The sequence below is a fragment of the Mauremys reevesii genome, linkage group 15, assembly GCF_016161935.1.
Source record: "Mauremys reevesii isolate NIE-2019 linkage group 15, ASM1616193v1, whole genome shotgun sequence".
Classification (NCBI taxonomy): domain Eukaryota; kingdom Metazoa; phylum Chordata; order Testudines; family Geoemydidae; genus Mauremys; species Mauremys reevesii.
The window spans coordinates 1,328,175-1,346,214 of NC_052637.1; the positions used below are offsets into that span (position 1 = coordinate 1,328,175).

General features: G+C 48.2%; 2 protein-coding genes across 2 annotated transcripts in view; one reads left to right on the forward strand and one right to left on the reverse strand.

The window, feature by feature from the left end:
- The window catches only part of LOC120383476 (zinc finger protein 271-like), an 88,460-nt gene that overhangs the window by 45,039 nt on the left and 25,381 nt on the right, over positions 1 to 18,040 (reverse strand). The gene's annotated exons all lie outside the window — the stretch shown is intronic.
- LOC120382904 (zinc finger protein 852-like) lies at positions 14,102 to 18,029 on the forward strand. Its single transcript, XM_039500378.1, has 2 exons — positions 14,102 to 14,154; positions 15,239 to 18,029. Exons 1-2 carry the CDS (start codon positions 14,121 to 14,123, stop codon positions 16,516 to 16,518), a joined length of 1,314 nt encoding a protein of 437 aa, XP_039356312.1. The 5' UTR covers positions 14,102 to 14,120; the 3' UTR covers positions 16,519 to 18,029.

Consider the following 18,040-nt stretch of genomic DNA (forward strand, 5'->3'; position numbering starts at 1 on the left):
GTGTGGCACTTGCTCAGGTCAGGGATTTTGATGGAGCTCCTGGTGGGTTTGTCCGAGAGGGAAAGGGGCAGGAAATACACAGGGGGGGGAGGGGAACAGGATGTGTCAAACCTGCAGGGGACGTGCGCAGTTTGGGGCTTGTTTGTCAGAACAAGCCCATTGAATAGGGGTAGAAATTCCCCTGGAACAGATAACAAGCCCCTTGGCCAGGGTTGACTAGACCAGACTCCCAGCGCTGAACCTACTCCCCAGAGGCTGCTCTGGAATATGAAGGGGGCACCCAGCAGTGAGGCCCAGGGGAGAGGCCCGGTCCTCTCACTCCCAGCTGCTGGGAATGGGGAGGGGGTTGAGATTCCTCTTCCCTGGACCTTGTTCCAAGGCTCGAGTCTATCTCCTGTATCAGCCTCTGGCTAGTAGGTGTGTGATAACCAGGAAGGCCCCTGCCCTCCTTCATCGGCTGGGAGGGACAAGGAGCTCCCACCTTCTCCCCACTCTGAAGCCTCCTGGCTGCTCTGAGCAGGGTGGGGGTTGGGATTTTGCTACTCTGTCCCCCTCCCTCCCCCAGAGCTTCCATTTTATTAGCCCTCCTCCCCAGTGACTACTGGGATTGTGGCTGGGGCAGCAGGTGCTGAGTGGGGGAACTGATGTTTCAGATGCCGGTGACCTTCGAGGAGGTGGCTGTGTATTTCACCCAGGGGCAGGGGGCTCTGCTGGACCCCGCTCAGAGAGCCCTCTATAGGGACGTCATGCAGGAGAACTACGAGATGGTGATCTCTCTGGGTAAGGGATTCCCGTCCCCTCAGTTACTGTGAGGTCTGTGATGAGCCCAGTTGAGCTTATACTCAGGTTCATACGTATTTTTAGGTTTACCTTGCAGGGGAATGGGCCCTATTGTCCCAGATCCAGTGTGAGACTTCATCAAGCGCCTTCATCCTTTTGTGGGTGTGGGTCCGGCCCCTTAGGCAGGAACTCAGCTCAGAGATTAGAATCACTTCCGCCTATTTATCTTAAAAACAAAACCGGTAAATATAAGGACATGTCTATAGGTGGGTCATGGAGATTGCGGCTGGGATTTCTGATTCTTAAATGTACAAGACAGAGTAGGAAGCAGTCCAGGGAAGGAGCAGTGAGGGTCGGGAAAGTAAAATCCCAGAGTGGCTGGGCTGAGGGTCCCTGGATTGGAATCCGGTGTAGAGGGTGGGCCCGGGTTCCCCTACCTGCCCCGGGGGGTGGCACAGACCAGGTGGTGGGGAGCGGCCCGCCTGGGATAGTTTGTCTCAAAGGGCTTGCAGTACCCCAGAAGGGGGGAGATCTTTAACGTGACTTGGCCGGAGGGCTAAGCTACAAAGAGGGAAGTGCTACAGGCCCAGGAACACAAGAAGCAGCGGAGCGAGTGAGGGGAACGACAGACAGAGTAGCCGCGGGAACGGGCGTCCGACCAGGTGGCAGAGTGAATTCCCCAGATGAGCCACAAGGAGGCACCTCTTCCCCGAGGCCCTGCCCCCTGCTCACTCTTCCCACCCCTCCCCCCACTGACCTGAGACCAGAAAAGCTCTGTGCCCCCACTACGCCTCCAGAGCTGCAGCAGGGAGTGAGAGCTCCTCCAGCCCTGGGGCTGTGGTGGGGGGAGATTTTTCAGGAGCCCCCAAATCTGCCACTGCCCCCGGCCTGCAAGCGTGAGGTTTAGAGAAGCTTAGTCTCCCCTGATCTCCATTACACGCCAGTTATGCCTCTCGGCCACACGCTAGACTGGTGTGGGTTAAGTCTCTGGAGCCTGGATGGAGCCCAGCCAGTGCCCCGCTTTTGGGGTCCCCATCTGTTTGGCACCCCGTGCCTGAGAGCTGGAACCCGCTATCCAGCTGCCTAGCCCCTGGGCTCTGTGCCGCTGCTTTTCCCTCCCACCTCTGTTGCTTAAACACACCTTCACCAGAACTCCACCCGAAGGCATGAACCTTCTCCTTTACCGGCTCAGCTCTCTCAGGAGAGAGACGGCAGTTATGAAGCACCCAGCCCACACAGATGCTTTGCACAGACTCCAGCCCCGTCGTTTGTTTACTTAACAGCTACGGCACAAGAGAGCAGAGACCCTATAGAACACAACAAACAACAGGACCGCAATGCTCCGTACAAGCCCATCCTTTCCCTTGGGGACCATCTGCGTTCAGGAAGGAAGACTGGCTCCCCTGCTGCCTCCGGGCTTAACTGCATGCTGATTTGCTTCTCTCTCATGGGGTCCTCTCTTTCCTTGGCTGGTCCACGGTCTTCCTATCTCTGGCCCATCCCTTCTTGTTCCCTCATTTATGCGTCCATGATCCATTAGTGGCGGGTAAAAGAATACACTGCAGAACCCATAGTCATATGGCAAAATTACTTGAAGGAAGCACTGTGCTGTTCTGCATAAGAAACTAGCACTCATACCCAATCAGGAACCCATCTAGAAGGCGCTCCAATATACCCCCAGTCGTGAGACAAAATAGGATTAAAGAAGATGCAATTCTCTGATTCCCTAGAATTTGCAGGCAGTTTCTAGGGTTGAGCAGAAAGTCCATGAGCTCTCCTGGAGGTTCACACTCCAGAAGGTGAAACATCTCACTCAGCTTCTAGGACAAGTGCCTTAGGTACTGCAGGAACTTGAGTAGGAGAGGAACGTGACACAGACATTTCCCCTAGTCCAGGAAATTGAATGATGAAGAACTCTTCTTCAGGGACGCACTGTATGTCTATAGAAATGATTCAAGGGTATGTCCACACTGCAATGAAAGACCCCAGACATGGCCAGGCCTGCCTCAGATGGCGGGGCCGCACAGGGCTCAGGTTGTGGGGCTATAAAATCGCAGTGCAGATGTTTGGGCTGGGGCTGGAGCCCCATGGGGGAGGGTCTGAGATCTCAGGCTCTAGCCCAAGACCAAATATCTACACAATTAATTTTAGCCCTGCAGCCCAGGCCGGACTGAGCTAACCCAGGCTCACACTCCAAGGCGGCAGGGGTTTTTTTTTTTAATCTCAGCGTAGACATAACCCAAGCCACATCCCCAGCTGGTGTGAATTGGCCATAACTCCATTGGAACCCGTGGGGCCAGATTCCTGGCTGGTGGGAATCAGAGGGGAGGATCTGGCCCATGGGACTTGCAACACACATATTGCAGACAGTCCCCAGCTGGGAGGGGGGAATGTGAAAATTCACTCCTGACACAGCCCCGCCAGGGGCAGGGATGAATCAGCCAGGCTGAGCTGATCATTCACACTCAAATGCCCAGCCAGCTGCTCAGGACAGAGCCAGCAGGATGAGGTCACCCAGTGGTTTCCCCAGGAATTGAAATTCGTGGGAGTGTTCAAATTTATGGGGGGAGTATCAGTGCCGATACGGGGTGAAACCATGAGGGTGAAGGTGGGCAGTATGGCACCATAGTAAAAACTGAAAAATGTTTCATGACCATTTTATTAATTTTAAAACATGAGTTAAATCTATCACACAAATTAAAAGTTGGCTACTCAAGCTTCTATGAAGCACTACATCTACATCCTTCTTGGTTTCTTGTTATAATTTTGCACAACTCTGTTAATGAACTTCTTGAATGCAATGTGTTCATCTTCAGTGGCTTCTTGTGAGTCCGGTATGTCCATTCCTTCAATTGATATGCTCATTAGTTCATTCACGTGATCAGGCAGAAGGCGACTTCTTTCAGAACACAAAATTCTATTCAATGATGAAAAAGAACGCTCAACTGTAGCTGTTGTGACTGGGAGTAGCAAGAGATGAATTCCTACTTCTTTCATTCCAGGAAACCTAGCACAAAGATTGGGTTGAGCCACTAGCAATGATAAAAAAGAAGTTGAAGTTAAATCTTCATTCATTCCTCGTATGATATTCCACTCTGTGTTCAAATTCTTTATTCTGTCCTGATCACATGGCAGCCCCATTGCTGGTAGTGCCTCACTCCACTCAACTGTCGGTGTTTTATAGGACAGGGATCTGTAAAGGCTACGTAGAGGTTGAGTAGAATCTAGAAGTCGCTGTTGTAGATCTTTAAGAATCAAGTCTGTGTACTTTTTCAGTTGTCTTAACAAACACTTCTTGTCCTCTTCACTTAAGGATTCAATATAAATGCCTTCATTAGTCAACTTCTGGACTGAAGTCTTTGCTTCTTCCAGTACTTTTTCAATGGATAGCTCTCTGATTGATCCATATATAGCTTCTATTGCTGGACAAAGATCTACCACTGTTGTAGCAGATGCCTGGATGGCATTGTTTAATGACCCAAGTGGTTTCAACAGTAGACTTATAAGAGAGAGAATGGCGATAGTCTTCTCTGAACGTAGTAGCAAAAGTAATCCACCAGCCTCACTACTTAGATCCATCCCATCTTGGTAGATACTTTCCAAAGCCAGTAATAACGGCTGCAGTAATTTTAAGACAACAGCCAAGGATCGCTCATGAGAAAGCCAGTGGGTTTTCCCAGGTTGGACTAATTTGAACTTCAGTCCCAGTGTATCTTCTATATTTTCCAAGATATTCAGTCTTTTTGGACTCTTGCTGAAAAAAGAATATAATGAAGACATTAAATGTATAGCTTTTTTAATGTCTTTTGAAGATTCTGCAGCTCGTACTAGTGCTAGTTGGAGTAGATGGCCTCTGCAGTGTGTATAGGAGAGATTAGGGTTACACTTTTCTCTGAGCAAGGCTTGTACTCCACCACGTCTTCCAGAGAAGTTTGCAGCGCCATCAAATGCACAAGCAGCCATCTGTTTGGGGTCCAACTGACAAGCATTTAACTCTTCTACAATGTGGGTTGTCACAGATGCAGCCGACGTGTCTTCTATAATTTGAACATCTAGAAATGCATCTACTGGCCTACCCCTGACATCAAGATAACGTATACAATGATTTAATACTTGATGCCCGTTTGCATCGGTGCATTCATCAGCCATGTATGCAAATTTTTTGAATGTGGCAAGAGAAGTCTTCACTTTTTCCACTGTTGAGTCTTTCACTGTTGCACCACATGCTTCTAACCAGTCAACTGAGTTTATTGCAGAAAGACAGTGAGCATTTGCTGGTCTTGTTTGGAACCAGTGTTCAACTTCAGGGTGAACAAATGACAATGCACTTAACATTGGCCTCCAGTTTGTAGTGTGTGGTATCTCTTGCTTAAATAGAAAGTATGATGCCACAGCCATGTTTGTTTGCATGAACTGTGTTGTGTCTCCAACACTCTTAACAGCATCATTACGTATTTCTAAAATTGGCTTTGAAAGTGGGCTTATAAGGCTTTCTGCATATCGATGCAGTCCAGAGGCCTGGTGTTTTGCTGCCTTTTCATGTAGTTTGTCAGCATTGGCTTTGCTGATCGGTCTGACAAACCAAGCTCCTCCACTTTTACCAATTATAGCGTTGGGAAGCTTTCCTTCTTCGTAAGCTTTTTTGCAAGAGGTGCGCCAGTAGCCATCTTTTGTAACCCCAATAAATGGGAACACTTTGACAGACAAACATCGGGAACTGCCTTTAGGTTTTGGAGACACTGTTTCTTCAGTAGGTAGCTGTATTTGTGCTTCAGGCTGGTCAGATGTAGATACACCACTTAAACCTTCAGATGACATGTTGGTATATTCTTGGTTCTTGACGTGTTCTTCACCTTGGTTAGTTTTTGAGGCCTTTGAGTGGAAAAATTGTTGTATTGTTTTTTGTCTTTTCATTTTCACTTTGACCTGCAACACATAAAAGAGATATGAATAAAGTAAATGTTTTGTTCAGATAATGCAAATTTAACATAAGGATAATGCAAAATACACCAAAACACATAACAGGTCTAGATTTCTAAAAAATATATATATAATTTTTTTTTAAATGTATTTAATTTAAATTGACTATTGAAAAGTAAGCCCTCATGGGATAAGAGGGAAGTCCTCTGATGGATCAGTAACTGATTAAAAGTTGGAAAACAAAGGGTAGGAATAAATTATCAGTTTTCAGAATGGAGAGAGAGAAATAGTGGTATCCCTGAGGGGTCGGTACTGGGACCATTACTGTTCAACATATTCATAAATGATCTGGAAAAATGGGTAAACAGTGAGGTGGCAAAATTTGCAGATGATACAAAACTATTCAAGATAGTTAAGTCCAAAGCAGACTATGAAGAGTTACAAAGGGATCTCACAAAACTGGGTGACTGGGCAACAAAATGGCAGAATGTTGAGAAATGCAAAGTAATGCACATTGGTAACAGCTCATTTAGACCCCCATCATTTTGTGTGTATAATTGAGATTATGTTTTCCACTCAACAAAGATGTTGGAGTCATTGTGGATGGCTCCCTGAAAATATCCACTCAATGTGCCACGGCAGTCAACAAAGTAAACAGAATGTTGGGAATCATTAAGAAAGGGATAGATAATAAAACAGAAAATATCATATTGCCTCTATATAAATCCATGGTACGCACACCTTGAATACAGTATGCAGATCTGGTCACCCCATCCCAAAAAAGATATATTGGAATTGGAAGAAGTACAGAGATGAGCAACTAAAATGATTAGGGGTATGAAACAGGAGGAGAGATTTAAATGCCTGGGAACTTTCAGCTTAGAAAAGAGACGACTAAGAGGGGATATGATAGACGGGGGAGGGATAGCTCAGTGGTTTGAGCATTGGGCTGCTTAAACCCAGGGTTGTGAGTTAAATCTTTGAGGTGGCCACTTAGGGATCTGGGGCAAGAATTGGTCCTGCTAGTGAAGGCAGGGGGCTGGACTCGATGACCTTTCAAGGTCCCTTCCAGTTCTAGGAGATTGGTATATCTCCAATTATTACCTTTATTACTTTAGACATCTATAAAATCTTGACTGGTGCGAAGAAATGTTATTTAATCCTTCACATAACACAAGAACTAGCAGTCACCCAATGAAATTAATAGGCAGCAGGTTAAAAAAAAAAAAAAGGAAGAACTTCTTCACTCAACATAAAGTCAACCCGTGGAACTCTTTGCCAGGGGATGCCATGAAGACCAAAACTATAACAGGATTAAAAAAAGAACTAGATAAATTCCTGGAGAATAGGTCCATCTGTGGCTATTAGTCAGGATGGGGAGGGCTGCAACCCCATGCTCTGAGTGTCCCTAGCCTGTTTGCCAGAAGCTGGGAATGGGCAACAGAGGATGGATCATTTGATGATTCCCTGTTCTGTTCATTCCCTCTGAAGCACCTGGCCTTGACCACTGTCGGAAGACAGGACACTGGGCTATATGGACCATTGGTCTGACCCAATATGACCATTCTTATGTAAAAATTAATTATAATAATAAAAAATGTTTAGTACAGAAACTCCCCAACATAATGACCTCTCAAGATAGCAATGATGTGAGATAATCTTGGCAAATACTGCATCTTAAAAATCTTGGCCTACTAGGAAACATATTTATGTAAGTTTCCGTTCCCAGTCACAAAACTAGCATTCTGGAGCAAAGTCACTAAAATATAGTCCAACAAACAAATGTTTATTTAACGTGCCCCTCACTTTTCCCTCCACCACACCCCACTCAGCCGTGTTGTCCTTGGTCAGTGGAGACTCAGAGTTCAGAGGTGCTTTCACGCGAGTTCACCTCCCAGGTGGGGGGCGAGAAGGCACCTTGCTCGTTCCTCCAACTGCTCACTGTTCATTCTGGCCACTGTTGTTCGTTGTGCCACCATTCACTCCACTGTTGCCAATGGCCCTGCGCTGTCACCTTCTGCTGCCACCTGCCATGGTGACCTATGTGAGTTGGTCTCTTGAGGTTCCCCCCAGCTCGCAGTGATTTCAGCTGAGCTCTCAGTGGGGGAACCTCACTGCTAGTGCAGACTGGGCCATCTCTTCCACAGAAACACTGTCCCACAGCAGGTCTAAGCACTTAGACCTGATTATCAGTCATTTCAGCTGCAGTGGTCACTTAACAGAACAAACGACTCTCTATGGAGCCTAATCAGCTCCGTCTTTAAACAGTGGAGAGGGGCAGGTCAAATAGCACTTGTGACTCAGGCCGACCATCAAGCACAACACCTGTCCCCTCCCTCTCTCTGGATGCCCTCAAATCAGCACAGGCTAAGTACAGTTCTACTGCCCTTTACTCATACAATAAGAACAACATTTCATTCCCCCTGCCACCTCCTGCATTCAAGTGATTTGTAACCCAACCCCAGCCAAAATCTATCACTCGGGCAACACAGCTCTGTTTGCTGGATCCCTAGGTAGATTAGGTGTGAATGTAAATACAATCTGGTCCTGACGCCTTTCCCCACAGCTCCTAGCTCATCACTAGCTGTCAGGGAGAGATCATTTAGACTTTGCTTACAAATCATCATTTGAAATTATTAGGTTGCCCAACATCACCGACATGAATGCACTGACATTGTCATAAAAAACAGCTGTATAAGGAAGCTAGTCTATGTTCATACTTTTCAAATCTATTCTACTTTTTCAGATACACGTATTTTATCATACACTGTATTGTATATGCTTTTAAAGTGTATATTAATGTTTCATTTTCAGTTCAAATTTCCAAACAGTCACTAAATTGGCATATAACTAGTTCACAAAACTGGGTGGGGGGAGATTCAGGGATGGTGTAGGCAGGGCCAGCTCTAGGTTTTTTGCCACCCCAAGCAAAAAAAATTTTGGTTGCCCCCTACCCCAGTCCTGGGCTCTCACCCCCCCACCAGTGCCCTCCCCCACCCACACCATTGGCAAGGGGTTAGGACCTGCTGCCATTGTAGCCGATTCCTACAGATAGTCTCACATGCAAGTGGTGTGAGAAACTGCTGCCTGTAGGAATTACAGTAGCTTCATCACATTGCAGTGTTACAGGTAAGCACATCCCTGCAGTTTGCAATTTCATACACGTGTGTGTGAAACTGCTACCTGTAGTACTGTGCTACCCGCAGCAGCAAAAGGTCCAACTTTGCTAAAAAGGGTATTTCAAGCAATCTCACGTGTAAAACCAACTGGATACCTTTAACAGTGTAACAAGCCTACAAGCAGTATATGTGGTCGATCTTGCCTTTAGTAAGGCTTTTGATACGGTCTTCCATGACCTCCTCATAAACAAACTGTGGAAATGAAACCTAGATGGACATAACGATAAATATGATTAACATAACCAGTGGGGTTCTCCAGGGATCAGTTCTGGATATGTTTCTATTCAAAATCTTAATGACTGTGATAATGGCATAGAAATATGATAACAGTTTTCTAGCATGTACAAATAAAGTAGCATCTTTTTACAGAAGCCGTTTCTTACAATCTATACGTATCACTAACTGCTACAGCTAGCACATCTCTACCGTTGCAATTTCACGTATATTATCGTGCAAGAAACTGCTCCATGTAGGCATTTGCTACATCGGGTAGCAGTTTAATACAATAGCGGCTTCTAACAAGCTATACGGATCGGAAAATGCTACAGGTAGCACGTTCCCTACATGGAGCAATATCCTTCACTACACCTACTCTAGGCTTTTGCCGCCTGAAGCAAAAAACAACACAAAAACACACACAAAATGGCTGGAATGCCCCTGAAAATGTGCCGCTCCAAGTAGGTGCTTGGTTTGCTGGTGCCTAGAGCGGGTGTAGGGAAATCAGTGGGGTCACCCCCACTGCCTACAGCCAGAGTGAAACCGGGAGGCACCGTTCCCTCGGTGCGGGGAGTGCAATAAAGGTCCCTCTTACCTTCCCTCCAGGGTGTGCTGTGCCTGAGAGCAGGGGCTGATCAGTGGGGAGCGTCTCCCGCTCGGGGCTGGGATCCCAGCTCTGCTGTGGGGGGATCTGGCTTCCCTATACCGAGGTGCTGGCCAGGCTGGGGGCTCTGCCCTGGGAGAGGCTCCTGGGGGGGGAGCAGCGGGAAGGGCCCTGCTGGAGATTCCCCTCTCCCGGCTGCAGCCAGGGCTCCGGGCTCCCAGCACCAGCCGCCCCCCGGGGCTCGGGGATCTTGTAGGGAACCGGGAATCCACCAGCACCCACGCGTTACTATAGCGAATTCACTTCCGTCCTGAGCTCCCTTCTGGGTCCTAGCGCTAGACCTGCAGCCCCTGCCCCTGGGGCAGCCCGGCCCAGCACCCGGGGGTGGGGGTGTCAGACAATCACACACGTGTAGGGCTGGAAGGGACCTCGACTGAGCAGCCTCCGTCCCTAGGAGCCCAGCCGCGATTTGCGCGGGGCCGGGTCTGTGTGACAGGCAGAGCCTGCCCCGGCCCCGGCTCTGTTTATCTTCCCGGGTCAGATCCTCCATTGTGCGCCGGGAGCCCGGGCTGAGCCGCTGCCGCTCCCCGGCGGGGTCCGTGCGGGGCGAGCCCGGCACTAACCCCCCTCCCCGCCCCCGCCCCGAGCCGGAGCCTGCAGGTGAGGTGAGGGGGGGCCGGGGGAAGGGCCAGGGCCGGGGCCGGGGCCGGGGCCGGGCGGAAAGTGACTCTGCACAAGCGGCCCCAGATCTCGCCGCCCCGGGCTGCTGCTCCCTGGCTGGGAAGCGCCCGGCGGAGGGATCGGAGCTGCGCCCCCAGCAGCGAGTTGCCGCCCGAGCTCTGCCCAGGATCTGCCCCCGGGGCCGGATAGGGGGGTGCATGGGCAGCGTGTTGGGGGGGCATGGACGGGCCCAGGGGGGTTCCCTGGTGTGTCCCTGGGGCTGGGTTGTCAGGGAGGGGAGGGGTGAGAAATGAGACTGAAATGGAGGGGAGAGGAGGAGGGGGGGGGTTATTGCTCATCTGCAAATGTAACCCCGCTACAAACCTCTGGGCCACTCCGTCCCCTGAGACAGGCCCCTTCCCGCCCCAGCGATGGGTGAATCTCCCCAGCCCTGAACTGCTGCTGGGCCCTGTTTGTTCCATCAGAGACACCTGCTCTGAAACGGGGCAGGATCCTGCTCTGCTGAACAGCCCAGAGTGTGACCTGCTCACAGACTGTATCCTAATGCACATGTGCCAGGCAGCCTGAATAACCTGGTGGTGGTGGTGGTGGTGGTGGTGGTGGTGGTGGTGTGTGTGTGTGTGTGTGTGTGTGTGTGTGTGTGTGTGTGTGTGTGTGTGTGTGTGTGTGTGTGTGTGTGTGTGTGTGTGTGTGTGCGCGTGCGTGCAGGGGGGTTATAGTGAGATCAATCTGCTCAAATTTAATTTATCTTCTGTATAAATAGGCTTGGACAAATTAGATTTTTTTTGTAGGGTAAACGTCACTTTCACCCTACACACTCAAACAGATGAACAAGTATTTCCATGGATAATAATCAAAATGAACAGAGAGGAAAGTAAGAGAAATAATGTTTGAGAACTTAGATTCATAGACTCTAGGACTGGAAGGGACCTCGAGAGGTCATCGAGTCCAGTCCCCTGCCCTCATGGCAGGACCAAATACTGTCTAGACCATCCCAGATAGACATCTATCTAACCTACTCTTAAATATCTCCAGAGATGGAGATTCCACAACCTCCCTAGGCAGTTTATTCCAGTGTTTAACCACCCTGACAGTTAGGAACTTTTTCCTAATGTCCAACCTAAACCTCTCTTGCTGCAGTTTAAGCCCATTGCTTCTTGTTCTATCCTTAGAGGCTAAGATGAACAAGTTTTCTCCCTCCTCCTTATGACACCCTTTTAGATACCTGAAAACTGCTATCATGTCCCCTCTCAGTCTTCTCTTTTCCAAACTAAACAAACCCAGTTCTTTCAGCCTTCCTTCACAGGTCATGTTCTCAAACTTCTTAAAGTTTGATTTAAGGATAGTTACTTGGTATGTTTTGACATGTGATGCTGACAGTGTGTGTTTTAATGGTTATAACGCTTTCACTTTTTAATCCCAATATCTACAGTCATGAAATAATTATTGCCTGACTCACCCTGTAATTTCCTGCTACTGTGAAAATTTAAATCAATAAAAACAGAATGGAAACTCTTAAAATAAACATTGATATTATCCATTGACATAGTTAAAAAAAAATTCTGCCAGGCCTATATATAAATATAGCAACAGAATCACCACTAGTCTAGTCCTTTTACTCTCCATTAATAAAATACCACTCTATAACCTTTCAGATTTTTTCCCTTTTTTCCACTTGCCAGATTTTAATATAAAATCCTCTCAAATGTTGTTCAATTTCTCTATTTATAGATTCATATATTATCTGCGAATTTATTTCTCTAAATACCCACTACTAAGAAAAATTAATTGACTTCTCCTTTCTAATTAACTTACACCTGAATCATTTCCATATTTCCTCTCTCAGTTATCAAATAGGAATAGAAAATCTCCTCAAAATCCACTGATGTTTGCACTCTTAATTTTTTAATTATATAGGGGAGGAGAAATATTGCCCTGAGACATTGATTTGATTACAAGAAGAAATGATCAGGTGCTCTAAAGACCTCTTGAATTCTAACAGAGAAAAGTGAAAGGAGAAAGAATGGCTGAAAGTGAAAGCCAGAGAAATACAAATGGAAAATTAGGGCGATTAACTACTGAAAAAACTAACAAGGGAAGCGGTGGATTTTGCATCTCTTAAATTCAGCACTGGATGCCTTGGTACATGCATTTTAGCCCAACACAAGTGACTGGGCTCAATGTAGGAGTGACTGGATGAAGTGCACTAGCTTGTATCATACAGGAGGTCAGACTAGGTTTTCTAAATTCAATGGTCTCTTCCTCTTTTTGCCTTAAAAATCCATAACACCACATGGGGACTGGGTGGGTGGGAGATTAAACTCCACGATGATAAACTTTCCCCCTGATATCTGCAAATCAAGTTGTTTCCTCCATATTTAATGAGCCTCCCTCGGCTAAGGGGCCAGTGTCTCCCAGATACTGATGGGAAAATTGCCGCGGGCTGGATGTACCAAGGGATTTAGGCATTACAAGATCAGCATAGCAGCCCCTAACGTTCAGATGCCCTGCCTCTGAGTGGAATCCGCAGCCCTGAGTTAGTCTCCCTATGTTATACCTGGGCAGAGCTAAAAATTGGATCCACAAAACACAGCATGCTGAGTGGGGAGCTGCCTGAGCTAGCCAATAGGAAATGCTGAGGACAGGGGTGGGTCATATGCCCCTGCCCCTCAAGGGACACAGGCAGCTATCTCTGCTTGGTCACTCTCAGCTGTGAACCCTCTCCTGGAGTTTGGTGCAAAAGGCTTTGGGGTTTGCCAGGGTATGTCTCAGTCTCTCCCACTGAAGCTGTTCCATGTAGAAATGGTTACATATGTGTTGCGTAAGAAGGAGTGAGACTGACTCCAGCCCTGGAGCAGGGCACTCGCCTGGGTATTAGGAGACCAGGTTTCAGGCCCACTCCTCCCATGTCTATTTAGATCTTTCTGTTGAGGCTGACCCAGCCTATCACCTTTGTGTGCCTTTTCCTAGCAACATTTGTTGTTATCGGTTGTTGTAACCGTGTATGAATTTTCACTCTCTGAAAATGGAGCTCCCCACAGGGGTAGGGCTGCCCGATCCCAGTGACTACAACACATCCTGCAGGGGGATGGGAAACCCGTTCAGAGAGGGGAGTTTCAGGGGGCTGCTGGTGGGTTTGTGTTAGAAGGGCTGGAGCAGGAAATACACAGGGCGAGGGAGTTGGTGACAGGATGGGACAAGCCTGTTGGGATGTCTTCAGTTTGTGGCATAATGTTCAGAACAGGACCCTTTGGGGGCTGGAATAAAAATTCCCCCATTTCTGGAATGGGAAAGAAACCAACAGGGCTGGGAAAATGGACTGGACTTTCAGTGCTGGAGCCTGAACCCACTAGACAGAGGCTGCTCTGAAATACAAAGGGGGCACCCAGGGGAGAGGCCCGGTTCCCTCACACCCAGTTGCTGGGAATGGGGAGGGGGTTGGGATTCATGTCCCTGGACCCTGCTGAGGGGCTCCATCTCCTGTATCAGCCTCTGGCTAGCAGGTGTGTGATAAATGGGAAGGCCGCTGCCCTCCTCCACCGGCTGGGAGGGACAAGGAGCTCTCTCTTTCTCCCCTCCTGAAGCTTCCGGGCTGCTCTGAGCAGGGTGAAGGTGGGATTCTATATCTCTGGTGCTTATTGTTTCAGATGCCGGTGACTTTCAAGGAGGTGGCTGTGTATTTCACCCAGGGACAGGGGGCTCTGCTGGACCCCGCTCAGAGAGCCCTCTACAGGGACGTCATGCAGGAGAACTACGAGACGGTGACCTCACTGGGTAAGGGAGTTGTGTTGCCTTGGTTATTGGAAGCCGGGGGTGGGTCTGCGATGTGGCCGGTTTGATTCCTACTCAGGTTCTCCTCTGGTCACTTAGGTTACATCTACAAAGCATCGGGGAGGTGGGATTCCCAGCTCAGGTAGATTTACATGCACTAGTTCTGCTAGAGCTAGCGCCTAAAAATAGCCACGCAGGTAGCGGCTTGGGCTAGCCACCTGAGGACATGCCCAGAGGTACAGCAGGGTTGTACTCAGGTGATTAGTCTGAGCCAAGGCCATGCTGCCATGGCCACACTGCTATTATTTAACGCTCGTGCTTGTCCGTCTACCAAGCTGGGGATCACACCTCCCAGCAGCTGTGCAGACAGACCCTGCGATTTCAGGGGAATGACCCCAAAGTCTCCACAGCCCATTCGACAGACTTTGAGCCCCACTCCCTCAGCCATGGGATAAGAGACTCAGAAACACAAGGGAGGCCTAATTCATCTCTATCCTGCATCCTCTGAGGTGGCAGAAGCATCGTCTTGTCCTGTCTGTATTCATTCCTGTCTCTTCCCCTCCCTTCCTGGGACTAGCTCCATTTTGGGGGCAGACGTCACCCGCCCACACGCTGACTGAGCTCCGGCATCAGCTCCCCGCCCCCGGACTTTATGATCCCCTGGGTGTTTGGAAGGATCTAGAGGCAGAATCCAGTTTCTCTCTTGTGGGTCCCTGGTGCTCTGTGTTGTCTGTTAGAACTGGGTTATTTCTTCCAAGCATGGAGGCTTTATTATTTTTTAAAATTTATTTTTAAAACCTCTGTTTCTGGCTTCACCCTGTGGTGCCAGTACACTGTGAAATGACACAGAGAGAGAGGGCTTAAAAACAGAGGCGTTTCCATGCTTGGAAGATGAGGAAAAATATCCCAGTTTAATGAATCACGGTGCACCTCTGACCAGGAAAAATTACAGAGGGGTTTAGTAAATGTTCCCTTTCTCAGTCTCCCCAGCAGTTGTGTGTTTTCCCCCTCTTTGCTGTTCCCCCCTCATTACTTTCTCCCCGGCACGGGGGATGACTCCTGTCTGGATTCGCTCTCTGTATTCCAGGGGGTGCTGGGATGGTGAAGAAGAAGGAGAATCCACAGCGGGAAGGTGGTGAGGACGTGGGTCTGCAGGGAACGGTATTGGGAAGAGCCGAGGGGAATTTTTACCAGAATCATAAACCAGGAAAAACCTGCAAAAACCAGCGCAAGTCAGAGAGGCTGCTGGGATACGACCCAGGGAAGAAAACGTGTGAACCCATAAATCATGGTGGAAATTGCGAGGATCTCGAGGAAACCACAGCCCAGCAGAGAATCCCCACAGAAGAGAGAAAAAACACATGCACTGAGTGTGGGAAAAGCTTTATGCGCAGATCACATCTTATTTCCCATCAGAGGATCCACACTGGAGAGAAACCGTATAAGTGCCTTGTCTGTGCGAAAGGTTTCAATCAGACCGCAAACCTTATTTCACATCAGAGGATCCACACAGGGGAAAAACCCTATAAATGTCTCGATTGTGGGAAAGGTTTCAATCAGGGTTCACATCTTATTAGGCATGAGAGAACCCACACAGGCGAGCAACCTTATAAATGTCTTGACTGTGGGAAAGGTTTCATTCAGAGCTCACATCTTATTAGGCATGAGAGAACCCACACAGGTGAGAAACCCTATAAATGCCTGGACTGTGGGAAAAGCTTTGTTCTGAGCTCAGATCTTATTTCACATCAGAGTAGCCACACGGGAGAAAAACCCTATAAATGCCTGCACTGTGGGGAGAGTTTTGATTGGAACATGCAGCTTGTTAGACATCAGAAGCACCACACGGGTGAGAAACCCTACAAATGCCTGGATTGCGGGAAAGCATTTAGTGACAGTTCTGCCCTTATTATTCATCAGAGAGTCCACACAGGAGAGAAACCTTATAAATGCCTCGACTGTGGGAGAAGATTCAATCGGAGCGCGCACCTTACTAGACACAAGAGAACCCACACGGGAGATAAGCCCTATAAGTGTCCAGACTGTGGGAAAAGCTTCAATCAGAGTGCGTACCTCATTTCACATCAGAGAACTCACACAGGAGAGAAACCCTATAAATGCCTCGAGTGTGGGAAAAGATTCAGCTGGAGCTCCAATCTAATTTCACATCAAAGGACTCACACAGGAGAGAGACCGTATAAGTGCCTGGACTGTGGGAAAAGGTTTATTGACAACTCTGCCCGTATTAAACATCACAAAATCCATACAGGAGAGAAGCCCTACAAATGCCTCGACTGTGGGAAGAGTTTCAGTCGGAGATCAACCCATGTTCGACATCAGAGAATCCACATGGGAGAGAAACCTTGAATGTTGGAGACGCTTCAGCTGGGGTCAGCTTGTATCAGGCATCAGGAAATCCATACAGGGAACAGACCTCTTAAATATCTTTAACTTGGAAAATATTTCAAGTGGGATTGACATTGGAGACGCCACACAGGAGAGAAATTTTATCAGTTCCATCACTAGGACTGGCTTTAGTTTTTTTTTTTTTTTGAAAATCCAATTCCCCTGCAGATGTCTTTGATTTCATTCATGCTAAGTCAGACTCATGAGGGCTGGAGATTTAAGTGTCACAGACCTGGAGGAGAAATTCAAATGAATCCCCCATGCTATGTGATGGTTCTGAGCTTAAATCCCAGTGTACACATACTGGTGAAGCAGCTTCTGGTATCTTTCCTACCAATCTCCGATTATTTGCAGACAGTAGTTTTGGTTTTCTCCTTTCATTAGGATGATGATAAAAGTTTTGTAACTAAGGTGGCCGTGTAAGGAGGCTCCAAACAGGGCAGGTGGAGAACATGGGTAAGTCTGTTCTCCTGATTTTGAATAATCTGAAACAAGCTCCGGGATGTTGATTATTATGAAACCGAGAGTGTCTTAGAGTCCACCCTGTATTGTGGATTGTTCTCTATTTGCTAAAGGCCATTTGGTCACCTAGTAAGATATTAGTTTTGTTTTACAGGACATCTTGCAGATTTAGTGGGGACGCCATAAGACAAATGACCACTTGCTAGAACAGTCTTATTTTACTGGTACCATTTTATGACCCTTTCCATGAGATCTTAGTGTTGTTGGAACAATGATTATCATATGGCACCATCAGCACAAACACCGATGGGGCCAAGAGGCAGAGACTGAAATGGGGAAGGAAGTTCCTGCTGGATCCCTGCAGTGATGGGAGATAGGGTCGGGAGAGAGATAAGGGGCTGGGAAACTGCAGGGTTTTCTCTGGAGAGCCAGACAGCCGAGGCTGAGAATTGTTAACTTGCTGGGGCCAGAGAGAGACAGGAACTAGCCTGGGATCACTGGGTGAAACTGTCCCTGAATCCCAAAGGGCTACAAATGACGCTGCTTGTGGAGTTGCTGGGTCTATCAGTGATTCCTGGGTGAACGAGGCTGAGCAGAGGTAGGAAGGAAACTAGGGAAGCCAGCTGACGTCCATCACTGCGACTGGAGGGCAATGGAGAGTCTGTGAACCAAGATGGTCACCGCTAACCCCTCCACAGCGTCCTTGACGGAGACTCTCTCTGTCACGCTCGCCACATGCACGCCAAGGACGTCCCTGGGGGATAAACCCCTCAGCCGGGATTGGAGATGCTGCACCGTTCTCCGGCTCCCATTAACCCGAGCTCCTTGGCTTTCCTGCTCTCACAGTGTTTGCCTCTGTGACTGAATCCCAGCGTCTCTAATGGATCCTCTGCATTTTTCTGCCCACTGTACAACGTTGCTCCGTTGCTGATGCCTGTGGGAGCCAGGAGCAGCACTGTGCTGAGCCGGGGCTGAAACGCCGTGTGCTGAGCTGGGCTCTGGGTGTGAGGAGGAGATTTCA